Raw genomic sequence first — 27189 nt, 5'->3', positions numbered from 1 at the left:
TGGGAACAGTCTTACAAATCGGAAAAAAGTATATATCCATATATATATGTATATGCACATGAATAGACTCTTGCTTTATAGTCTCTTCCAAGAAAAGTTTCCCCTTGCCAGTCAGCTGATCCTAATACCATCTTAGAGTAGAGAAGATATTTTGAAGTACAGACTTCTTTTCCTTCATGCTGTTTTAACTGTAGGTTTATGTAGGTAAATACAAGCCCTTTGTGGTTATATTTAGCTTAAGTTCTGAGCTTTTCTTTTTACCTTTGTCTTGCTGAACTACTTAACATTGTCTGGGTTTTTCATGTGTTCATTATTTGCCTAAGCAGCCTGACATCATTTTCTTCCTGACGTTTTAAGAAATTTCAGGTATTTTCTTCTAAGCTAGGATTCAGGCTCAGTGTTTTTAGAGACCATTTTAAGTTTCCAGTATTATGAAGTATATCTAAAAAATGTTATACTTCAGTTTTCATCCAAAATTTTATTTGCATCTGATTGCAACTCTGTAAACTCATCTTAGCTTCTTAGTTTTCAGAGTGCTGCGCTGGAAGTGTTCTGTCCGTTCATAAAGTGGGAACAGCATGGCAATAGCTGCTCGGGGGTCTCTAAACTCATTTTTCAATGTAACAGTTGGAGAGACCATACCAAAACAGAGAAAGCAAATTTTACCCTCATACCCTCATGTTGATATTGTACTTCACAGAGCATATCTCATCTATTATTCTGCCACCTGTTACCTCACAGGAAACTAATGGGAGATGCTTATTTTTTCTTGCAAAGGCCAAATTATATAGGAACTAAACAACTCAACTTGATTTTTATATAGTTGCAAGTTCAATTGCAATACAGGAAATTGGGGACAAGCACATTTTGCATCTTGAATGGTCAGTTTCCACACTAGAGCTCTTGATACAGTTCTCAGGGAACAACCCTTCTGCCAAATGTTCACCGTCACAGAAAACCAGACTCACAGACACACTAATCCTTAACAAGTATTTTGTAAAACAACTGCTGGTGTTCCTGCAGCAATACTTGTTAGTTTTACTAGTTGTGTTAAATTTGCAAAGTGACTGTTCCATGTTAGCTCACTTGATAAATAGCCTTTGAACAAATATGAATCTTTTATCTCCTCCTAAAAGCTAAACATTTCTGCATGTCTGGAATTAATTGCATTAACTTCATTAATCTGTTTCATGATCTTAAAGCTCCTATGGGTGTTTTAATCTGGTGTTTGAGGTGACTTTCTTGATCATCGCCAAGCTTCACTAGGTTGACTTAAAGCTGTGTGACTGTGATCGTTTGTCTTCTTTATGGATCACAAAGTTTATGTTAGATAAAACCCCTAAAAAGTCAAGTAATGAACAAGAAGAAATAGAATTTTTCTAAAATTTGCTAAAACGTTTTATTGTCCCTAAAAGCATAATCATGACCTTCTGGTGAAGTCGATGGAATTTGTAGCCCCCAGGAACCTTTCACACAGATTTCATTGCAATATTGAAGCTAAAATCAAAGGCCAGATAGTTCACAGCCTTTCTGCAGGCTGTGGACTGAAAACTTTTAAGTACTGGAGTAAGTTAAGACTGTTAGCAATCAAAGAAAGACTGTCAACATTCTCAGTGTTCTGTCTATGCAGAGCTTGTTGGAAATTCATTAACTTCAGCAGCGTTAGTGTCATTTCCAGGGGAATATACAGCTTACTGTAGCAAAGAATTACCTGGAAGCAGAGATTCTACTATTCTGACTTATTTCTAATAAACACATTAATTGTATTGTGGATTTCAAATTTTATTCCTCAGCTGTTTCCTTAGTAGTCATGTATTTACATACAAATGTTTTTAATATATGCCACTATTACCAACCTAAAAGCTATTTTTTCTTTCTTACATATTCTCACTAAGAAACAGAAGGTTCTAAAATTCCCACTTATATATTTCATCTTGTGCCTTCAGAGGTATCACACTGATGTCTTATTGGAATTTTGTAAGCAGCAGATTTAGTGATGAAAAATAAAAAATATTCCTAGCTGTATTACTTTTTATATTTTGATCTCAGGAGACCTTAGAAGGGAGTTTAGCTTCATCACCTGAATTTTAAACCTGGAGACAAGAGAGAGAGGTAATGACTTATTCACGTTTTCTCAGTAAGCCTGTGACAGAGATTGAACTTTTGTCTCCTGAATTCTAGCCAAATATTTTCTCAAGCCTACTCTCCTTCTGCACAGGAGCACAGATTCCAAAATGCCAAAAGACATAAACAGCAGACAATGTAAACAGGTGCAAATGAACAAACAATTCATAAAATCCTGGCTCCACATAAGTTGGTGGCAAAACTTCCTTCATCTTTTATGGAGTCAGGATTTTCATTAGGTCAGACCATCTTTTAAAGAAAATAGTTCCAAATTTTCGTTAATGGGTCTTTTCAGATCTAATTTTTTTTTCCCAAATACAGTTTAAGTTACCATAGGTTCTCTAATTAAACTTGATAACATAATGTGATCCCAGCTTATATTTCTGAACCCACCCTTAACCCTATTCTTTGAATTCTTTTTGCTTCAAAGAAAAAAAAAATACATTGCTGCCTGTTTTGAAGCACACTAAGCTTGGTTTTTATCATCATTGTTCTGACAAATCTGAGTTCTTGGCTTAGTTCATTTGTATTATCATTATATACATATTATTTTATCTGTTGGTGACAAACTTCACTGTTACTTATAGATACTGTTCAATTAAATATATTTTCATTTCTGCTGTGACCACAGAGTATGATGAAGAGAGATGTGCTATTGAAACTGTTAAGTGTGTTTTGGATTTAGAGAGTACATGTTTGCTATAAAAAATTAATGATAGCATGAACGGTTGCCACTAGTTAATTTCGCTCAGTAAGTAATGAATTTACTAATAATCTGTGAATTAGTAATTAAAGGTTTATATGAAGAACATGTTTTGCTCTTGACATTAAAGTTTGGGGTAGTGGCTATGGCTGTTCAGTGTCTCTGATGTTATTTGTTGCTTTTTTAAATGATTAAACTTAGCTTTCTCCTCTTTTAAATAACAGTCTGTGGCAGTGGGTAATAAGAATGCACTGAGACATAGAAGGCAAGGAAGTGACTTGATGTCAAAATTAAATATTTTGTAATTAAACAGGAAAGAACTGGCCTATGTGTAACCAGTGTCTTTCAAAAAGCGTGAGAAAGAAAGTACTTTTCTTTTCCTGAATGTTCAAAAAGAAGCTTACAAATGGCTGAAATCCACAGATTGAACCTTCATGCAATCATAAAATAATATCATGCAATATATTGATGCTGATTTACATAAAGTCACTCTGGAGAGCAAATGTTTTCATGAACAAATTATTTCTTGAGGACTATATTCCTTCTTTCTCCTTTTAAACTTCTCATCACCTTCAGAGAATTCTGGCTAGTATCTTTTTTAATTAAAGTGGTTCCAAAACTAATGTGTCTTATTATTCCTCACAGGAGAGCCTAGAGAGCCTACTCTGTTTTGAGAGAAATGGTGGCCAGGACCCAAGACAAGAAATGTTTATAAGAGAAATTCCACTGACCATTGCATAAAATTGGAAAGGGAAAGTCAGAACAGAATAAATGTGATGTATAATGGCCATTTAAAAGTAATGGTAGTTTCCTGAGAAGCTGCCTTCCTTTTCAAACTTTAGAGATGAAAAGTATTGATGAAAAAAAAAATCTGCACCAAATCACAATATCCTTTCCAATGTATCACCTATAAAAATGTACTGGTCTAATGTTACAACACTAAACTGAAAAACAGCTGATACAGGAATTAAACACATCAGCTTATCCTGCAAAAGTTAAATTATTACTGGTTCTGTGTGTTGTGCCGTGGACCGTTCTGGGTATTTAATTTTTCTTCTGACAGCTTGGATTCAGGATTTTGATCTGTTTTTTAACATGTTTGCTATACAAAATATTCCATTCTACTGAGCTGACATACTGCTAAGCAGTAAAAGATCCTAGCTTACACAATATGGGTAAAGCTGTGCTCAGTGTGGTAGATGCTCACCTGTCACATAGTAAAAGGAACTTTATACCATGTAAATGAAACTATAAAGATATAGTCTACTCTAACTATGAGAGAATTAAACCTTTGTTATTAAAATTGTTTTGGTGGCTGTGATGAAAATTAAAGACAAAAATTCAACTAATTTGAAAATACTGTGGCTTTAGGCCAGACTAGTCAATTGTTGCATATATAAGACTAATTTTTCAAGTAAATCACTAGCAATGTATGCACATGACCTGTGGTCAAATTAATGGACGACTACCAGGAAAGTAGAATTGCATAGGCTGTGCTCCAAGAATTCATAATTACAGTAGTGTAACCAGAGGAGCATTTTCAAAAGTCACTGATGTGATTGTATTGCATATATCTAAGTCATGTGGTCAGAACTAATGTTAAACTCATACTTCCATTATCCTTCTTAGTACAAGTATGTCAAACATAGTGTAGTACAAACCTATGCCAAACTGTCTTTCTCTACATAGAGAATACTGATATTTGTCTGATATTTTTCCTTAATGTAACTGGCCAAAGCTGCCAATGTGAACAGTGTGCCAGTCACTGGCATTAGGGGAGGATATCATACAAATTTTGTCACTACTTACCAGAAGATAATTGGTTTTACAGTAAGGGTGATGAAACACTAGAACAGCTTGACCGGAAAAGGGGAGGATGCCCCATCTCTGAAAACATTCAAGGTCAAGTTGGACAGGGCTCTGAGCAACCTGATGTAGTTGAAGATCTCCCTGCTCATTGCAGGAAAGTTGGTCTAGATAACACTTGAAGGTCACTTCCAACCCAAATTATTCAATTATTCTATGATAAAAATTGAAAAATAGCTCTTGCTGAAAACATTTAATTTCTACCAAGTAGTAAGTTCTAGCTGACAAGGTGCATGCTACTGTTTGCACATTCAACTATTTAAAACCCTTTAGCTGAACCACAGAATACAAGTGGCATCCTCTTCCACCACAGTCTTTTCCCCACCTCCCAGCTCTGCAATGTCTAAAAAGGTTCTGTGCCAGCAATCCTGTAAGTGTAGGGAAATATATCACTGTGAGTTAGTGCCTCTTGTTTTCACCAAAGCAGATGAAAGTTTACTTGGTGACCCTTTATTAGTAATTGCATTAGCTAGAGCAGAACTAATATATTAGTCTTAGCTAAATTTGGTTCTTTAGGGCTAAAGGTATGTGCATTTATCTTACCTAACAGTGTGTATATGAAGTGCTTGCTCCATAAAAAATTACTTTCTATGGTGCATCCATTTAACTACGTCAGCTACACATTGCCCACCAAATGTCACCACTAAGACTGCCAGTGACGTGCATATCCTTGGGCAGATTTAAATAGCTTCCTTTATTTTAATTAAGCTGTCAAAGAAAGCTTCTTCATTTCCAACACTTAAAATTAAGCTTGGCCTAAAGTCTAAATTTAGCCCTGCAGCCATGACAGATTTGAAGACCAGTCCCTTTCAAAAGGGTTTTGAAATGTTCTCACAGTTGCAAACATAAGAGGAAATGCAGACTGAAAAGTAGCAGATCTGAATAAGAAGCTTCCAGTTTATATTGTTGCTTTTCTGATTATAACTGCTTCTAATCTATTTCCTTTAAAACATCTTCCAAGCCAGAATTACTGAGTGGCAAACTTCTGTATTCTGCATCTTTTTAAAATTAAATTCTTCTGAGCAATGGGAACGATGAGTTAAAGTTTACTAGACTAAGAGATTGTAATATGTCTCTAAATAAAGTACGTCTAAATCATTCTGCTGTTACAAGTGTTGCATTTTAACTTTATTGCCTTTTATGAACATCAGTGAAATTTCTACTTGAAGCTGATGTTTTGAGACTGGAAAACCAGTGCAGAAGAATTTAAACTAGGAAGGATTAGCTGACCATTTAATGTAAGGAACTGTGCAATGAAGTTGTTTGCAGTAATAACTCATTTAACCAGAAGCCTATTTAAATTCTTTGTTGCTGTTATAAAAAAGAGTGATGCAATTCACAGTTGCCTGGACAGCTCAGATAAGATCAATTTTGTCTAACTGCCTAAAAGTAGCTAACTATTTTGTTTAACCTAATAAACTAGGTTCTTTGTGTTGGTTGACAGACAGCTCCAAGGGACCCTTCATTGTATTTTGAAATGGGATTAATAATCTTTTGGAACAGAGGCCTGTTCTTCATCAGATGTTTAGCTTTTAAACTGTTAAATTACATAAAAATAATTTCATCCTAAATTTAAAACAAAATCTGGTTTTGGTGCAAACTACTGGATTTGAATTTTCCTATTTTAGAAATGGTTTTGCAACACTCATACTAATGAGTATGACTTATACTAATGAATCACCGTAAATTCTTTTAAAGTAGTCCTCATAGATGCAGAAAAGTCAGAATTAAAAGAGTAATTTTGAGTGTATGAATTGTATCATTCATTTCAATGAACAAATCATTTTGGTAGATGTGTGCTGAAACATCAAGACAAAATTTTGTATAAGAATACCCAGGTCCTAAAAACATGGTAGCCATATAAATTGCATTAATTTTACACTTGACTTTTCTGTAGTGTATCTGACTCTTTATTTAGTAAGATAATATATTTCCTTCAGGAGCTGCAGAATTCAAAGCTTGAGAATATACTAGGTTTTAACATGCTTATACAATTGATTTGTAACTATTTAATTAAAAAAAAAAATAGTCTAATCACTTTTAGCACATGAGTTATGTTCAGCCTGTAAACTCCTTATTATTCATATGCAGAGGGATGTGTCCAATGATTAAGACCCCTAGGATTTGACTGAAAAAATAATCTGCATTTCTAAAGAAAAAATAAGTAGTAGGGTATTTAATTCTTAACAGAAATGTTGTGATGTATGTCAAAGCATCACTAACTCTTAGTTTTAAAAGCAGTATCTGCTACTTGCTTGTCCATTGGCTGGTTCACTGCTATATCTGTACTGTACAGTCTTGATCTAATAATTGCTTATTATGCAGTTGTTTATCTGCTCATTTGAAATATCCTGAAATTCAGTCTAGCTCAGCAAATTGCTGTGCTTAAGGCATTTTTACATTCTAGGAAATTATAATATCCCCAGAAGGCAAAGAATTAATAATAAAAATCCTCTTTTGTAAAAGATTATCATTGCAGTGCAAATGGAGCAGATCTTCCCTATCTTAGCACATTTAATATTCTCATCTTTTTCTATGAAAGTTTGATGGAAAGACTATGTGGAGATCACTGTTTTATTAACTTGTTAAGAGACAAATTTACTGAACCAATGTAGCATATTGATTTCACTGTCTGCTGTATGGAAAAGCAGCAATAGTAATGGATGCCTTCTAGACATTTCTATATGGAAGTTAGCTCATTCTTTAGGTATTTTGTGATCTTGATTTGTCTGTTTAGGCTGGAACTAAGGAGTTAATGATTCAGATTACAAGGATGCTTTCTTGTTTATTACTTAGAAGTTTTTCCTACCTTCCAAATGATTTATTCCTAGTATGCCCACCCTTATTGAATACTTTGCAAAAGATACACAGTTTGTCTCATTCTATTGGAAACAGTATTCTGGTGAATAGATTTCTGGTTTGATGGGCAACAAACAGAAATTAGAACACTACATGCAGCACATTTTTCATCACTTCTCAAATACTATTCAACCAATTAAGCATGCATCCATCTCTGGAGTGAGGGAGCTTAATCTAGTTCTTAAAATCCACTACATAATACAGGTTACTTGAGCTAATAATTTTCTTTATAATTTATAATTCCTTTCCTTTATAATTGCAAACATGCAAAGGTAAACATCATAGCTAAGATATTTAAAGAGAAGGAAAAAGGTAGCCATCAAATGAAACTGAGATGCAATCCTCTAGGTGCTTTCCTCAAAGTTTTTCAAGTTCATAGGCATACTTGTCTTCCAAGTTTTATTTTTCACTTTATATTTTGAGGAAAAAAAAAAGTCTTGCTGCTTAATCTAGGAGTTCAGTGCTGATTTTATTTCCATTATTCATTTTCACATTGCATCATTCAAGCATCAAACAAAAACCAAAGATCTCAGAGCGTATGCAGGCATCTGTGTTTCTTCACTCTATAAAATCAGTGATTCATGTAGGCAAGGGCTGAAATCATAGCAACACAATTCAGAAATTAATCTCCATATATCTGCACTCTTACCATATTTTTCTAAAAAAAGAAATGTTAGTAAGTTCTTTTCTCAGCTGTCTATGTTGTATCTCTTAGAGGTCACAAACCTTTCTACTCAGAAATCTTAATCATCTAGACAAAGAGTCCTTTCATTAGCAACATTAAGACTACACAGGTAAGTAGTTTATGGGAATCAATTATGTATTTTTGGGCCAAGCCATCAGAAATATCTTCTGGATGTTTTTATCAAGCCTTGCCTTAGAATCTATACAACAGATAGTTTAAATTTTTATTCTGAGTTTCAAAAATATGAATAACTACAGAAATAGAAAGATGGAAATTGAAATAGAAATGCATATAGCATTTCCAAGTATGTAAAATTTACTTCTGACATAAATTTAGATCACTATTTTTTTTTTTAGGTAAGCTATCAGCAAAGGGGTTTTAGAAGTAGCAGACTTATATGTTCTTGTGGATATACAGGATATACAGTGACCTACTTTGTAGAGATGGACAGAACTGTGTCTGTAAAAATATTTAAAGTGGGTATCTAATGTAAAACATAATTTTAAAGAGTCTTGTTAAAGCAGCATGTTTTACATAAGCTCTTAGATATACTAAAGCAGTAACAATTATTCATCAAGAGATCTCAAAGCATTTCACAAAGACAGGAAAGTACTTTTTTTATTCTACAAAATGGAAGTATGAAATCTGGAGTTTTATTTTACAAAGGATCAAGTATTTCAGTTGCTTAGAAACACAAACATGAGACAGAAAGGTCCTGCCTTACAGTTAAGGAGCATGTCTATTCTCCACTGAAACATTTGCAAAATTAAATGAAGCATAGCTCTATACATGTTCATGAAGCCAAATAAATTGCCCAGGGTCTTCCAGCAACTCAATGGCATAGCTGGCAATGGCATTCCTGCCCTTGGGATCTTTATGAGGTGCCCTTTCTCCTTGACCATCCCTTCATCAATGCATTGACTGAAATGTGAAATCATTGTTTTACCTATATCAACACTGGAGTAACAGGCAAGAACTGAATATGATGAGGTGGTTCATCTGAGGAACTTTGACAAGATGTGCAGAACACAAGTGAGCCAGAAGCACTTTATGACACATTCAGAACCTGAATTATAGTTTTAGTAATCATCAGTTCCCCTTCTTCTCTGTCATTTCTTTATTTAATATATTGCATGCAAGAGACTTACTATGCAAATTTTATAAGCTTGCAATAAAAATATAACAACTGTTGCATTAAATTATTTAAGCTGTAAACCATTGTAAAAAGCAGAAAAAGTTATATCAATGTGGAGACAGAAAAAATTATTGTGATGTAGTATAAAATATATTGTGCTGATTAGTACAGAATTTTTGCCCAGTTTAGCATATTGTAAATCCTTCGTTGGCCTTAAAAATGAAACTGCATATAGATTTTTGTAAGGAATTGCGGCAAATAGTTTAAGAAAAATGAATCTAAAATCAGATTTATAATTTAAAAACAAATCATCAAAAATGTGACAGCAGACAAAAAATATGTAAGAGGTCAAAAAGAGAGAATTGTGGCAAAGCAAAGGATCAGTGTATTTAAAATTTCCAGATTTCCCCTGAGGGAAAGCTAGGATTCTGAAGGAAATGGATAACCAAGTTTTTATTTTAAGCAGGTAGAATAGTATTTTATTCTTTAGTGCTATGCTTTACTAAAGAATGTACCAATAACTTTGAATCTGGCTGTATTTATAATAGTACCATTTGAAAGTGCTAGATTTACCAAAATTAGTAACTACAAAGGGAAACAAATATATTTAGAATTAAGTTCCATTATAAGAACCATTTAATTTTTCTTCTGCTCCTTTACTCCTGGTATGTCAAAAATGAAACTGATTAAATGATGGTGATTAATAATCCTAGTGGTCATCCTCCTCCTTTAGCATTTTCCTGTTTAATCTTTTGATTTTAACAGATTTTTTTGGGACTTGTAATGACCCCAGGTGTTCTTGTAGCTGGTTGCCAATTAGTTTTCTTTACCCTGCAGAGTGATTTGGCTGAAATTCAGTTAGGCAGAGCATATTTTGTTGCCTTCTTTTCTACCAAAATCGGCTTTCTTCAAAAGAGAAAAGGAGGTGATGTCCTCATTCTATTGAATCTTCCTAGTAGTGGTGTAATTGAAAAACCACCTTGCAAGAGAAGTGTTTTAAAAAGAAAAGCCAACTCATTCAGCTAATGTAGAGTAGGAAATACTGGTAAGACCACTCTAGTGATGATGTTCCAGGTATGAAATTCCCTGAGAAATTAAGGCCCAAGACATAAAGTATCAGTGTTGACCAAAGAGAGGATTGTGTGGACCTCTTAGCTTTACTTTAAAACTGACATCTCTTCTTAAACAATTTATTTCTCTCTACCTGTACTGTAAAATTGTTAAAAACAGATCTCATGCTGTTTAAAGATCACATCTTGAAACACAGCAAAGCACAAGGATAAATTATGTTCTCACTGTGCCTGAGAGGTTGGGCTTTTGTTGATAGAAAAGATAAAGGTCGCCCTTCCATCACTTGCACTTCATGCTTCTTAAAAGTGGTTAAAGCACCACATACATTTTTCTTCTGAGCATTTTCGATTTCATTAATCCACTATCTCTTTGAGCTAGCATAGTTCTTAATGGAAATGTAGCTTAAGGCTCCAGAATCAGAAATAGCTGTCAAAAGAACCAGTAATCCAGCAGAGGAGCTGTCAGTGCTGCTGACTAACTGGTCACCTGTGGGTCCTGGCCCACCTGATGGGTCTAGGGGCTGATCCACCTGGGTGAACCTGAAATCTCCAAGCAATAGACCAGATCTGGGCAGTTTTTTTCATTTACTGCTGGGCTACACTGTGTACTTTACCTGTCACACAAAATATGAGTTACACTGCAGTTTGTGTATTCCCAAAAGGCATTCTACATAAGTTTTTGGGATTTTTTTAAAAACAGATGTTTGAGACCATGTATTTGGTGAAGAAACAATCTTCTTTTTTAAAAAGATAAATATTTGTGTGATAATTTTATTGCAGACTCATGATACACTGTGGTATAAAATACATAGCAATGTTTAGTAAGAAATCATAATACAGTTAGATGTATAGACTTATGAGAGATGTAATAGACTATTTTGTCACAAAGTCCACAGGTAGCTTTCAAACAACCAGTAAACAACCTCACCTACTGGTGGTGGAAGAAGAGCAGAGGCCTTTAAGCAGTGAAGCTGTTTAACAACAGAGCACTGCTCTTCTGGGACTGTGATTTTAATTTCCAGACATCCAAGAGCAGCCCAAGCAAAAGGATGATTGAGTTCTTTGCCACTGTATTGTTGTTTGTGTGTCCTCACTGTGGTACGCTCTCAAGAGAAGGGGTGTATGCTGGGTCAGCATTTCGGATCAGTTGTTGGCTTTTCTACAAATTACCTCAATAAATAATGTAATTCTTCCACTGTTTTCTATGGCTCAGTTTCCTACCTGTCCTGTGTTCCTTTTTTGGCTTTCAGGTTTTTTGTGTTAATGGTAAACTCTTGCTGGTAGACTTTGTCTATTATTTAGTGTTTATTTAGTGCCTGATGTAAGTCTTGCTGAAGGCTTTTGTAAATTATGCTATTAATAACTTCGAGTTAGAGCAAAAATTACTTGCAGCTCAGATCACTATGTGGCCAAGTTGCAGGCCCTTTTTCTTTCATTTAGCTGTTGGCTGACACAGCTGAATGACTCTCCCAAGCCTCCTGTTCCCAATTCCGTAACAAACTATGAGCTCATATTACACAGGAAGCACTAGCATCGAGATTTATTTGTCATCCTTGGAGGCCACAAGAAGGAACAAAAGACTTTCATCTCTGTCTTTTTGTTCCTTGGCTGTAGGGAGTAAGAGAGTACTGATATCTTGGGTCACTGCCATACAGGATAAAAATCCAATTAATGTAAATCTGCCAGATCAAGAGGAAGTAAATAGTGGGGCTATCAAGAGCCCACAAATTTCTGGGTGGATCATCAGCAAGCTCTGACAGTGCAATTTCCCCATTAAAACAGAAGTTGGGTTTTGTTCCACCTCTAAATACTGATCTACCCCTTTTTTAAGCCTGCTCTGGCTAATTTTGCATAAGTTGTCAGTTGCAGCAGTAATGAAATTTTAGTCATTTGTTGACTCACTCGGCACAAAAGGCAGTGAATGCCATGACCACTCTGTTACATCTTCCAGGCAGCGTTGATTAAACTGCTGTGAAGCCAGACCTGGATCAATATGAATGATCTTCATCGACCGAATAATGTATTTAATATGTTCAGTGCACTTATATATGTTTCTGTTAGAATACACTGTTTACATTAGTGCAGGAGATTGATTTAAAGTTTCAGAATTCTTTACAATGGTAAACGTTAGAAATAACTGCATTAGTTTGCACATGATACTATATATAAATATATAATCTACCATGCAATCTCCTCAGCAGGTGTAAATTAGCATAGCTACCATTTATAGTTGTTGTGAATCTGGCCTAGAAACTGAAAACAATTATTCCATCAGTATTATTTTAAATGATCACAGCTTAACTTGACATAAAGCAAGTATCACATAATCTTCTCTGTACCAAATTGAAAGATACTTACCACATCTTTCAGAAAGCTTTTCTATTATTCAGAGACTAAATTCTCCTACCAGCAGATGTATGTGGTGTCCTCTAATTATATAAACATCTCTTTGTTGTCCTGCCTTTTGGATGCACTGTGTCCAGTCAGGTATTTCTTTAACCCACTGGTTTGGAAGATTATTTATCAGACTTCAATAAACGAACAAATGTGGAAGCTGTACCAAACATATCACTTGGGGATGTCAAAGCACTTAACAAACATTGTTACAACTTAGTCCATGTGTAACCACTGAAGGACATATTTGCTTCAGTATGTCTCATGACAGCTTCTTAAAAAATATACTTAAGTGAATTTAACACTTGTGAAAGGTGCCAGATTGACAGGCCCTGGAGATAAAAGTTCCTGCATTACCAGCAGGCACAGCCGGGCTTCCTACACACACTGCCCCACCAGTGTCCCCAACCCTACCTGAAGGGCACAGCAACCAACTGTCCTACAGCTTGCAAATCTGCCCATCTCGTGCTCCTGGACTATGGGCCAAGAGTCAGTAGCTGTGATTTGACCTAAGGGTGAAAAACCAAGTACCATAGTTATTGCACATGTGCTGTTGCAGTTGATCATTTTCACACCAAATTTTCAACTAATCTGGGGAAAAAAATGAAGTACATGTTTATCTGATTTAGAGTCAACCAAAACATGTGTGAGCCTCTAGTGAATCCTGTGGTTCTACCTGCCCACATGAGCACATTCAGGTGAGACTATATGAGCAAACAAGTACATACACATACTGTGAAGTGCATTCTTAAATGCCTACTGAAAAATGGGTCCTTACTGCTTCCTATGTTTGTAATAATCTGTCTCCATTCATCACTCTTCCCCGCTTGGTGTCATTACAGCCCATCTTCCCCAGAGATTCTGGACACAGCTGGCATACAAATTCAATAACCATCCACCCCATAAAGAGACTGGATGATTACAGGGTTGAAGGATAGCATGCAGGGAAAACAGGCTTGTGATCTTTGCACTCTGTCATGGTTTTAGAAAAAGCATAAGTTCTTCTCTGAGTGATTGTACTTGGAAAGTTCAGTCCTCCCTTTTCTTTGAAATTATATTTAGACCTCAATGTGAGTATTGGAAGGGCATGCTTAAGTGTTTCTTTATTTAGTGCAGAAGGCTAATGACATTTTAAACAGTGCACATTTATAACCTTGTATAGGCCGATTCTCAGTCTGTGTATAGGACAGGACTAAAACCAGAACAATGGAAAACACACAGTGATGAGTTTTCATGTTCTGCTATTTTCTAAACTGTAGCCAGCAGCTTGAAAGAATTGCTATGGAAGCCAAATCTTAATTCTTTCTATTGAGAAACAGCCCTAACTAATACATGGAGGAGCTCAACAACATTTCTTTATCTTTAAAAGAGTCACATTTATTTCTGCAACTTGCCGTTGATGTGCGTGATAACATACCTAATTGGACTTGTAATGTGTGCACGTTGAAAGGTAGCTACTAAAGTTTGGGTGGCTTATAGCTGTTTTAGGGATGGCATTTCGGCCTGAAATTGTAATTGTTGTAAATATTAATCTATTTTATGATTATCATTGCCTTATTTCCTTTTCTTCTCAGCATTTCTAGTGTATCTGTCACACTGTACCACTTTAGGAAGCATCCCTACCAGACTAAGTCCATACTACACCTAGGACACCTAGGATGAAGTTTAGGTTTCAAAATCTGGGAGGAAGTTCAAAACAGAATGTGTACTTGGAAGAGGATGTTTTAGGATGGCAATGTCCATGAACTCTGCTTGAATATGTTGCCTCACCCAGACTCAGTTTTCCTGTGCAGGCTGTCTACTATAAAAAAAAGACCATTTTAGGTCATCTTCTCTTTCACAGGTTTGGTCTCTTTAGTACTGGTTTCATGTTTTATTCAATCTAGTTTCAAATCCTCAATGTACCTGAGTCAGGTTTTCTTTTGGACTGTTTTTGGGTTGGTTTTTTTTTTTTTTTTTGGTCTGCTTGTATTCGCATAGTACCCCAATGGCATTTTTTGTCATTAATTTTATTCAGTAGTTCCAATTTTTACCTATATTATGTTATAAATTTCATTTCCACCTGCTACTTCTTACCTGCTAGTACTATTAAGTCTATCTTTATCAGCTACCTTTTTGACCTAGTAGCTGGCCTTTTGCTTTCAGAAAGACAAAAGGCTTTTCTTGTCTGCTAATGAGAGAGGAGGAGGGCAACCCAAGCGACCTTCTCCTACAGAATGACAATGCTCCAATCCCAGAAAGATGCAGAGGAAGAGAAAAATATGATTATCAGTTTTTTCTAAGTAAACTTGGGCACCACTGAAAATACTATTTAGAAGCAAAGGCTTCCTGAAATTTACCTACCCCCTTCTGAAGGTCTTTCTCAGTTCATTAGTTGAAAAGTCATTATAGATGTGAAATATTGCTTTAATTTTGATTTTAAAAAGCTAGAAACTAGAATTCCTTATTAGGGAATGATAGGAGAGGGTTTCTTTCAGGACTGATTTAAACAGAAGCCTTCAGAAGAATAGAAAGGGGTTGCTTCATTCCCATCTTCATGTAAATTGAATTACAGGGTTTAGTAAGTGAAACAGATCATAAGATAAACCCCGCAGAGGCCAGGAAGCACTAATTAACGCCCACAGTGAGTAACTTTTCTGAAATTGGTCTTTAATCAAACTTCGCTCTGAAAACAAAACAAGATACTGTGGCAGCTTGATAAAAGAGATGCATCACCAAGGCTGACAGGCCCACAATCAAACCAATACTAAAAATAACTGTTTTGTCTACTAATTTTCTTTCAGATGCTAAAAAAATGCATGAGCTACAGTCTAAAAAGACTTGTACAGTTACTCAGCCAAGTGACTCAGCTCTAGAAAAGTGGGGGTCCTGTAAATGTTCATGCCTTCCCTGCTTGTGAGTGAGCCATTTTTCTTTCCCACACCTTCCTGTTGAAACAGAGGAACAGAGAGGATTGAGAGGCTGGGAGGGGAAGAGGCAGAATCTGAGTTCCTTCAGAGATTATCATTTCATACCAGCTGTCCCTCTCCTCTTGCTGCTGGTGGTCGTACAGAGTTCAGGTATCCCGACTGACTTATTGGTGTGGCTTAAGATAAGCCAATCACTCCTTTTTCTTGTATCTCACACGAACAGTAAGGTCCATGACTGCTGCCTTTTTTGCTCACATCTTCTCCTCAATAAATCTGAGAGCAGGAGTTATCAGTATGGTATGCAGGGAAACACAGCTCATTTTCCCCATTTCTTTTCATCTGCTCAGCTGTAGGAAGAGTTGCTACAACTCCTCTGGGTATCCATCAAGCCTAGAGCAACCTTCATTATGTTTTCACTGTAGCCTGCTTAAAAACATTGCTAGAACTTTTAGGTTTGGGATAGATTCCAAAGGGACAAGAAGTCCACTGCACAAACAGGACTAGCAGTGAAATGTAACAGAGCACTAGTATTCTCTTTATAGCAGATTTTTCTCTTGGCACAAAAAAGACATAGACCTGTTCAAGTAGGTCCATAGGAGGGCCACAAAAATGTTCAGAGGAGTGGAACATCTCTCTCCAGTGAGGAAAGACTGAGATAGTTGGGGTTATTTAGCTTGTAGAAGGCTCTTGGGAGATTGTTTTTTGGCCTTTCAATATGTACAGGGAGCTTATTAGAAAATAAGAGAGACTTTTTAATAGGGCTTGTAGTGACAGTGTACCCCTTATCCAAGGGGTAATGGTTTTATACTAAAAGAGGGTAGATTCAGACTAGATATGAGGGAGTTTTTTAATGAGGGCAGTGAGACACTGGAACAGGTTGCCCAGAGAGGTGATTGATGTCTCATCCCTGGAAACTTTTCAGGTCAGTTTGAATGAGGCTCTGAACCACCTGATCTGGTTGAAGATGGCTCTGCTTATTGCAGGGGAGGGGGGTGGACTAGATGAGCTTTTAAAGGTCCCTTCTAACTCAAACTATTTAATGATTCTATTATTTCTCTTGGTGAATGCTCTGCTGGGGGAAGTGTTGCCCTCTTTCTATGTCCAAAGTGACAGAGTCCTATCAGTCTGGATCTTAATAACTGTATCCTTGACAAAAGAGATTGCAATAATCTAAAATGGTTCTCCAGTATTAGGAACAAGCTGAAAGAGAATGGCTAACAATGGCCTTAGTACTTTCAGTATAGGCTGTATTTTCATCTGTTAGGTGGTTAAATGAAAAAGGTATTTTCATTAATACAACTAAAATTAGTTTAGTGGGAGAAGGAAGAAGTCTGCCAGTATAGATGGGTCCATGTAAGGAATTCTTGGAGATAGGTTTTTATGAAAGAACTGTTTGCAGATAGAGACATGCAGATCTGTCTGCCTTGGCAGCTGACCGGGCATATGACTTGAGTTGTAAACACAACCATCATTCCCTCTGTATTTTTTTTTTTTTTAATTTGTGGTATGTAAACTTACAAATAGGCCTGAATCAGTAAATCTGGGGATTTTTTTGAAGTCTAAATTACACCAATTACATTTTTTGTTAACAAATGTTATTGTGTATTTACCATTCAACAGGAAAACTCATTCATCAATTGTCATTGAAAGAAGGGAGAGAAATCTAGACAGAGTTTAAAAAATCTCAACCACACAGATTATGTTATGAAAATTATGTAGCAAAGAACACAAGTTGTTTTATAGTCACAGTTCCAAGGACTGCCATAGGAAATCACAGGTTTGAAGTGGTTTCACAGCCTTATCCAAACTCCTGCTGGTCATTTGTCTCATCTATCATGGCTGTAACAGACTTCCCCTGCAATTCAAAGCAACTGCTTAACTTGTAATCAGATAAATATCTTAGGCCAGAGTGACTGAAGTGCATCATCAGTATTCCATGAAGGATCTTACATCAGTTTTGAAAAACCAGTCCCTTAAAAGTACAGTGACCAACGTGAGATAATGTCATCAAGAACAGTAACAATAAGCATAAGGCACCACATGAAAAGCCAAGCATTGGACTGTGAAAAATACCCATATTGTGATTTAAAATCTTTATAGTTGCAGAAAAAAAAAATCAGCACAAAATCATATTTTGCCAGGTGACTCCCTTTTATATTCCAACATTATATTCTTGTTTACTGGGTTTGATTTTATTTTGGCTAGAAAGGCATTATTTGCAATGATGCAAGCAAACTATGCAGATTTTTTCCCAAATCTTATATTCCACTACATCATTTTATATTGAGAAAAATATGTGAAAAACCCTGGACTGTAAAAACAGACAATATTTTTAAGCACAGCTTCTGTTCTTGCTCTGGTTGGACACCACAGAGACAGTCAGCTGGATGTTTAAGAAAGAGAGGGGTATCTCCAGTTCCTCGTGTTTCACCTTTTCATTGCACTGCCTGATCATTTAAGGCAGAGGCTTGTTCCAGACAGCTTTAATTAAACTATGCTGTGAAACTGAATACAGATCAATGGAAATGATCCATAACAAGCTAATCGTGTATTTAACAGTGTTCAGTCCAGTTCAATCACCTTCTAACATTTCTGTGGCTTTACATTCATGTGGCAAAGCCCTGAATGTGTATATGTATTTTTAATCCATCTCATTAGTGACCATATGCTTTGGCTTCAAGGGAGAGAAGAACTGTCTGCAATCTGCCAGGGATTTAGGGACATCAATAATTTGTGAATAGTCATGTTGGTACTGGTCGAAGGGTTAAGTGTTCTGCACACCAGGGGCAGATCTTTTGGGACTGGAACTCTTAGTCAACTGTTAGGAACCTGATCCCCTCTGATGCATCTTTTCAAAATACATGCTGCATGTCAGATCTCTGCAGCAGAAGCAATGGAGCTTTATTAGCTCAGGGATTTAAAACCTGCTCTAAGCAATGTAACAATATATTTTGGTTAAAAAGTGAAGGAAAGATAGAAGTAATATGAAAGTGATTTTTTATGTACTGGGCTAAATGTGATCTTCCTTCTTGCTACCATTTTCCTTTTTGCTACCATTTTCCTTTTTCATATGAGCTATTAGATTACTACTCCCCTGCAGATATACAGTGAAGCAAGAGTATGGCAACAATAACAGGGACCTGATTTTGAAAAGCATAAATGGATTCTCTAGCCTCACCTGATACTGCCTAAATCCAGCTGAGGCCAGTAACAGCAAAGATTTAGCAATCACCTCCTAGTCTTTTGGAATGATTCTTTAGAAGCCCTCTGAGCACTGCTTTTTCTACCTAGTATGAAAATTACCTTTAAAAACAATAGCTTACACTCTTAGTTTGGGCCATACTATATGGAAGGGGTGCTAAGTCAGCATGAGAAATCATCAAAGTATTGATTTCAGTATCCTGTCTTCACAAAGTGATGGCATAAATAGATGCTAATGCCAGAAGACACTGAATAAATTTTGTTCATTTTTAAGTTTTAGATATGTCCATACTCCTCAGCTGCACCCAGGTTAAAAAATATATATATATATAGTAGTGCAGGAAGACACTTCATATGGAACCTGCTCCCTGAATTTCTGTGGATTATTTGGGAGCAAGGGGATCCATCTAGCAGGAGGAAGTTCACCTGCTTTGAGCAGGTCCAAACCCCCTGCTTTGGGTAGGGACATGTTTCACTAGACTAGATTGTCCTGTGCTCCATCCAACCTGGCCAGGAACACTTCCAGGGCTGGGGCATCCACAATTTCTGTGGGCAATCAGTTCCAGTGCTTCACCACACACAGTAAAGAATTTTGTCCTAATGTCTAATCTAAACCTACTCTTTTCCAGTTTGAAGCCATTTCCCCCTTGTTCTGTCACTACAGTACCTCTCCGTCTTTCTGGTATGGTCCCTTTAAGTACTGGAGGGCCACAATAAGGTCACACTGAAGCCTTCTCCAGGCTGAACAAACCAAATTTTCTCAGCCTTTCCTTGTAGGAGAGGTTCTCCATCCTTCTGATCATCTTGGTGGCCCTTCTCTGGAGTCACTCCAGCAGCTCCATGTCCTTCCTGTGCTGGCACCCCGGAGCTGATGCAGCACTGCAGGTGGGCTCTCACCAGAGCAGAGCAGAGGGGCAGAATCCCCTCCCTGGCCCTGCTGCCCACACTGCTTTGGATGCAGCCCAGGACACGTTTGGCTCTCTGGGCTGGGAGTGCCCATGGCTGGGGCATGTCCAGCCTCTCACCCACCAGCACCCCCAAGTCCTTCTGGGCAGGGCTGCTCTCCATCTGTTCATCCCCAGCCTTTACTGACACCAGGGGTGGTCCCAATCCAGGTGCAGCACCTTGCACTTGGAATTGTTAAATCTCAGGATATTCCCATGGGCCCACCTTGAGCTGTGTTGTAATGGCAACGAGGACATGGATGTCAGGCAGCATGGTGTCTTCCAGCTTTTCCTGTTTACATGCTGCATGTGTTGGTGTAAAGGCACCTCAGCTGGGCTGTCAGCTGTGTCAGCTTCCTAGAGGAACACCCCTTAATTTCTTTGAGATACTTCCTTCATGTTTCCCTGTTGACTTCTGTTACCTCAGGAGTCCCTGGGTGGCCTCCATAAAACTGCAAGTGTGCTGCAACGTGGCTAGCATAATTAGTGTGTGGACTCTCACAGGAAATGAAAAGATCCACAATGTACACCACTTATTTGACGCTTGATAATCAGCTGGTTTTGCTTGTACCTAAACATCCTGTATCAGGGCAGTTTAAATAACTGTAAGACTGTCATAAGTCATCTATAGCCACTAATAAACCTCTGGTAAACACACTCATTGTAACCCTTTGTCCTTTACTTGTTTTTGATTTTAAAATCAACTTTTGTAAGTATGGCATACAGCTGTGCAAGAATTTCCCATATATGATATAACAGGAAGGACATTTTTGAAAATCTTTGTAATCAAAGAGTTACTTATTTAGAAAATAGTCATGGCCAAGGCTCTTATTTATCTAAAATCATATTTTGAATGAGTAAAAAAATATAAATAGTGTCTTTATTAATTTCCCATCATTAAGAATATACAATTAGTATTGGAATATGTAGAGTAACCTATTATAGCAGGTAAAATATATAGCTGTCAATTTTTTTAGTTTGCTGTAATTTCATAGGTTGCCACAGATCTACTAATTGTATGTTGTCTTCTGTGAGACCTTAGAGTACAATTTTACTGTTTTAGAAGACCCAATCTCTGCTTTTTAGGGGAAGCTTGCAGACTTTAACCACAATTTTTAAGTATATAAATATGCACATCTAAGCTGCACTGCTTTCATATCAAACTAATTGATTTGTAAATACAGTAAAATATTTAGAGGCATATGTCCCAGATTGTTATCCACATTTCATTTATACATATAGGCACTGGCAATAAAAAAGGCACTGGTCTTTAGGAAAGGTGGCTCTTCCTGGTTGGCAAGCAAGGCCACTAGGGCGCATTCAAATGTAAATATGATTATTTTGGCCAAAATATTGGCCACCTCAAACCCACCAAAGAATGGAACCCCACTTTAAAATTCTCCCTTTAAAATGAGAACTTGTTATGGTAGCTTTTAGCACTGATTCACAGCTTTTAAGTCTGTGCATAAAATGCTAACGTCTCAAATTGTATTTTCACAATTTTAATTGATTAAAAAAATAAATGTGATTTTAATAGGGTGAAATCAGTGATTTTAAGGTGCCTTGTCTTTGCCCCTTCCACTTAAAGCCTTCTGATTCAGCATAGCCATAAAGTTTTCTGAGGTCAAAATTTTCAAGAAAAATGCTAGTTGATAGTTAATTACCAGGTCACTGCTGAATATCTGTAATACAGAGAATGAGTTCCTGTTTGCACACCAGATGAAGAAGTCCTTTGACCTTTGAGGTGGCTGTTGATCTTTGGCTCTCCCTTGTCTGTCTTCACCTCCAAAGTCAATGATGCCAATACAAAAGGAAACCAGCAGAATTTCAGAAGACTGGTGCTGTCTTTGCAATATTTTGTAGGCAGCATTGCCATTATTACATTAATTTGTGCTACTGCTGCTAGATAAAAAGAGAGGAGTTTTGGCTTCAGTGAATACAATTGCAAAATTCCTGTTTTATCCTGGATGAGGTAACACTTTGACTGAACTGCCTATTCGCAGTTTCACAGGCAGTGACGCCAAAAAAAAAAAAGCTCTGACAGTCTGCAAGTTCTGCCCTCTTTACACCCTTTCTAGCCAAGATTGCTTAGTGTTATAAAGAATTGCCATAATCCCAGAAGCTGCTGACAGAAATACGTTATTGAAACAAGAACCTTTGCGGGCTATACCTTGTCATTAGGAAACTGACTTTTGTGGGTCATTCAGCGGGTTTTCGGTAGTTTTCTTTAGGGTTTTGTGTCTTGATTTCCAGCATGTTCACTGAGGCTGAGCACAACCAAGAGTGTCTTGATGCCAAGTTTAAATTTTCCATTCTTTACTTTTCTTCTGTACTGTAATTAGATCTTCTCAATTATTAATTCTGTTCCTGTAATGGACTTTTAAATTTGCAAACTTCTGCCACATATACCAGTGCCTTTAGAGCTTCCTGTAGCCAGATTCTGTATTTTTAGCAGTTTGAATCTTACTGTAATTCCAGATATTCAGTCATATATATTGCCATTCCTGAACTTCCTCCATTATGTCTTCAAGATGGCATGCATCCATTGATTACAAATTGAAATTAAGTTCATAATGTTTTTAAAAAGACCACTTTAACTTCTCTTTTGATTGATGCCCCACAATGGGACTTGAGAGAAAAGTTTCATTTACAGACAACTATGTGCTGATTGTCCAAATATCAAAAAATTACAAAGAACTGAATTTCAGCTGGCCTTTTGGTATTTCTACTACTGCTCTAGTTCAGTTCTCTGTATCTGTAATCAACAGACCACTCACTCACTCAAGGTTGAGAAATATGCATTTAACTGTTTTGCTGAATTCTGGCCTTAGGCAACATCTAAAGTTTATCTCAATTAGTCAAAAAGGAGGTAGGAGATTTTCCTTCTATATAAAATAAAAATTTAAGAGCTGCATTTAACTTCATTTTGTTAATTGCTACTCCACAATAATTTTCAGAAAAGTATTTAGAAATCATTCTTAAGAGATAGGACACAATAAGACAAGGGGGATTCATTCGTTGTTTTGTTTCTATTTTAGGACTGCAAGAATACCTTGAAAAATATTTGGAAGAGAAGACCCCAGCTCTGATTTTAGTACCTGTGGTGGATTTACCTGACAAAGATGTTATTCATATAATATGCTGGCTAAGCTAGCAGTTTAAAGGAGATGAGTTGATATCAAAACACGCATACATTCCATCCAGGAGAGAACAAAGAAAAGAGCTGATGCTAACTCCATTGGATACTTTCATGAAGCAATATTGTTTGATTTAAGCAAAGTTGCATTGCCTTGTTAATGATGCCTTGTGATATGTGACAGAGTCAGGTTTGTATGAAGAATAAAGCTTTCTTTTAAAAATCATGTACTTTTTTCTGACTTGTTTTTAGATGTATGCAGGTTATAGCAGGTGGCTTCTGGGAGATGCAGTTGGTGTGATCACATTGGTTCTTTCTTTGATATATTTAGGTCTGGTCACAACACACCAATTATAACTTTAGATCATTTGGATGGAGGTGAAACTAGAATATTACCTCCAACACTCTTTTAAAGACTAGATTCCTTTCAATTCTATGTGGAATTTACTCACCTCAGGCCAACTCATGAAAAACTTATTTGTGGCCAGATTTTAACCATTTCCTATTACTGGGGAAGAATTATTCAGAGTGGTATTTAGAACGCACATTTTACTAAAACAAATAATGGAAATGGTGGCCAGACAGTAGGATTTGCCCCTTGCTTTCTAATCCAGGGCTATTTTTGTGTTTTATATCTGGTAGTCAGCTGTTATTAAAGAGCTACCAACATTCAGGTAACCACCAGCTACCAGTATTCACACCAATCATAGACCCCGGGCTTCAGTTTTCTGCAGAAAATCAACAGGAGTTTTACCACTGCTTTCACTAAAACAGGCTCAGACACACAGGTGAAGCACCTGTCAATTTCATTACCACTGGTATTTTACTCATTAGATAAGGTCAGTAAAGAAAAGAACGCCTTTTCAACTTTGCTTGAAGCAGTAATGCACTGCAGAAAAATCTTACTTTCAGACAAAGGCTACAAAATTAAATCTTCAAGAACGAGTATCAGACCTTTGCTTTGCCTATATTTTGCATCTATATATTCTTACTGCTTCTCTTCCACAATGTGAGCACTGGAACCAGGAGACGAGCACTCCAAGTTATCCTTCTCTGTCCTCAGCATATATCTGAGATGCCTCCACAAAAGGCAACTGTATGGCAGGACATTCACATTGAGGTGACAGTAAGGTGGACTTAGCACTCCAGTTTAATTTTCTTACCCACTATCAGAAATGCACTTGGCAGCAACTGATATAAAACAAGAGACTAAAGATAAGAGGATCCTCCTCTGTTAGAACTTCTACATGCCCAGCATGCTATGCTGATCAATACTTGAAATTAGAAACTATTAAATGTTTGTTATTGTTTCTAACTATTGCTTCCAATAATATAGCAAAGCTGCCATCTTCTTTAGTAAGAATTACTTTTTTCACAGATCTTTAAATGTTTTTAAAAGGGGCAAGGCAAAGAATCTTTTATATAACAGTGTATAAATAAATGGTTGTCTTAAATTTCTTAAGGAAAGAGGGATGAATCTGTTAACAAATACATTAGTTGATTAGCATTCAGGATCATTTTTAGGTTAGACTTAAACACATTTGATCCTTTCCCACGATCAGAGAAGGGCTTGTTAATATCTGGATGTGCCTGGTTTATTTGAATTCTACTTTTTTAGAAGGCTACATCATTTTCTCACTTCTCCCTGAAACGACCAGTATTTAATTTCTCTCAGTGTGGAGTGTCCATGGGCCAGAGACACAATAGACTGTAAGAGAAGAAGAGAAGATGTACTTTCACAGAGATAAGGATGAAGCTTATTTATTCATTGATGCATATGGAAACCAAAGAGATGGCATAATTTTCACCATGTCTCCTGTTGCAGACATTTTTTTTCACCGTGAGTTTAAAAAAATACTGAAATATACGTTGATCTTACTTTCTTTTGTACTGTACTGGATATTTTAAGGTGGCAGGATATTTGATCCTAAAGAAAACAGCTTTTCCTGCAAGTCTTCCTACAAGATTCATGACTCGAACTAGCCTGCTTTTTTCCTCATTAGAGCTGCATTGAGAAATGGTAACAGAATGCATTGGTCTGAAAAACAGTGTGATCTTTTGTTTTTCTCTCAACTGAAAGCAAAACTTTTTCCTTTTTTTGAGAGAGAAATAGAACTTCAACAGGTTTAAACTGTGAATGCATAAAAAAGAAGAGTTTGCTGACTTTTTCTCCTAGAAAGACTTCAAACAGTTTCTGAGTGGTGTGAATGACTGAAACGATAAGCTCAGTCTACACTATTTTAAGTATGAACAAGGCCATTTGTGCAACATTGATATGCAAAGTAGGTGAGTAAAGTGTGTCATAGAGAGGCCTAAGACTTTTATAATAGAGAGAAATAGCACCATTTTATCTTCCTTAAGCTGCTGTACTTTCATCAGAATTACTGGGTCCTACTATGAATAAAATGTTTCAGCAGAGCTCTTTTTGACTTTCTTTGTAACAAAGTGGTAGCTAAAGACATGAAGTGGGGAGATGGGTACAGACATCCACACACAAAGACATACAGTGAAAAGTGGGAAAGACATCAAAACTCAAAATTTATAGGTATGGGGCTGTTTTTTGTGTTTTTTTGTTGTGGGTTTTTTTCACAGCAAGATCAGCAGAATTATTACCCCAGCAAGATGTAATCTTGAGACTACAAATTCCCATATGTGCTAAGACACTGGTTTTGAGGACTTTGTATGCACACAAATTCTTCTGTTTCTCTGATTTTTACTAAGCCTGCAGGAAAATGTTTTGTATGCCTATTATGACACAAAATGTTGGCTTATTCCAGCACCCCTTGTGTAATGGGTGGAAAAATTTCTTTAAAAATGTAACCCAAAGTTTTAATTTTCATTTCTCTGCTTAAAAAGTGTTAGAATCTTCTTCTAAAAGTGTTGCAAATATTCTCTGCTTCCTTTTTTTTTTTTTTTTTCAAAAAATAATCTATGTCTTGTTATGGCTCTCTGTGTCCATAAAATTTTGTCTCCTGCCTCCTTTTAAAAGTCTCTGTATATCAATTTCTTTAATTGCTTGAAAGTATGACCAAATGGCTCTGTAAGACCACAACTGATTTAGTAACTTTGTGCTGTACTCATTTCAAAACCCAGTGATGGCAACAGTACTAGTGAGCCTTTACAATGCACATGGCTAAGCTGCTATAAAGGCACCAGAGCTGATCTTCCTAAATAGATTTTAAAATGACATTGAGATATTTTAAAAAGAGATTATTTAATTTTTTCCCAGTGAGCTTTATAGTTAGGTAGTTCAGGAGCTGATTTGTTACACCAGATAGCATGGGTGCATCTTTCCTCTTAGCCTTCAGAAGTGCAACGAGTACTGGAAGCAGGATGTCTCCTGAGTATTAGAGAAGTAATCTGAAGGAGCTCTTCTCCTTCAAGGACATCCTGTTCAATCCATTATCTCCTGTCTATGTGCAGAGCCTAGTCTATCAAAATACAGTGACCGAACAAAAAATTTTATTTCAAATAAATGAGTGCACTGGTTTAATAAAAGATTTCTACTGCATGGTGTAATAGCTCTATAAATGAACACTGAAATCTGAAATACAGAAACTTTTCATGTGTCCAAGTTAAATCTTTGTTATTTCTTTCAGGATGGCTTTCCTGAAGCAAACCTAGTTTGTTCTCTGTATTAAAGTTCAACTGTTCTGAGCTCTCTGCGTACTAACTGGCACTTATTATTTAAGTAACCTGGTTTTACTATTATAAATGTCTGGCAATGAGAATACATATTAAGAATACTTGACAATTTACTAATTTATGATCTTTTTACTTGTATTTTAATATTTCTGGCAAGCCAGTCTGTGTTGATGTATTAGACAAACATTCAAAATACAGACTTGAGATCTTGAAAGCTTCTTTTTTCAACTTTCATCTGAACACTGAATATTTTTGACCTATTTTAAATTTTAATTTTAAAAACAGACTGGGTACCTGTGAATTGAACTCATATGTTACATGCAAGTGCCCTTTTACTGATGATTCACTGCTCACAATTTCTTGGATTTGACTTCTGTTGGATTAATTCATGACTAGGATTTGCCTGAGATTTCCTGCCTTTATCATTTTTCAGAGCACTGCCTGCTTTTCCCCTACATTCCCAAACAGTCTGGTTGTTCTGAGGCTTTTGGCACAGGTTATGGCACTGGCCATAGGTC

General features: G+C 36.5%; 1 protein-coding gene across 4 annotated transcripts in view; it reads left to right on the top strand.

The window, feature by feature from the left end:
• Positions 1 to 25516, top strand: part of DPH6 (diphthamine biosynthesis 6) — a 201321-nt gene extending 175805 nt beyond the window's left edge. For 3 of the 4 annotated variants that reach the window (XM_068193022.1, XM_068193023.1, XM_068193024.1), the window contains one exon: positions 22929 to 23249. In XM_068193022.1, the coding sequence (XP_068049123.1) occupies positions 22929 to 23044 (116 nt within the window). In that variant the 3' untranslated portion in view covers positions 23045 to 23249. Of the gene's footprint in view, positions 1 to 22928; positions 23250 to 24701 lie in introns of those variants that run through there. The other variant, XR_010999964.1, reaches the window with a different exon arrangement.
• Positions 25517 to 27189: the final 1673 nt, after the last annotated feature.

The sequence above is a fragment of the Anomalospiza imberbis genome, chromosome 6, assembly GCF_031753505.1.
Source record: "Anomalospiza imberbis isolate Cuckoo-Finch-1a 21T00152 chromosome 6, ASM3175350v1, whole genome shotgun sequence".
Classification (NCBI taxonomy): domain Eukaryota; kingdom Metazoa; phylum Chordata; class Aves; order Passeriformes; family Viduidae; genus Anomalospiza; species Anomalospiza imberbis.
This window is presented reverse-complemented; position numbering and strand designations above follow the sequence as displayed.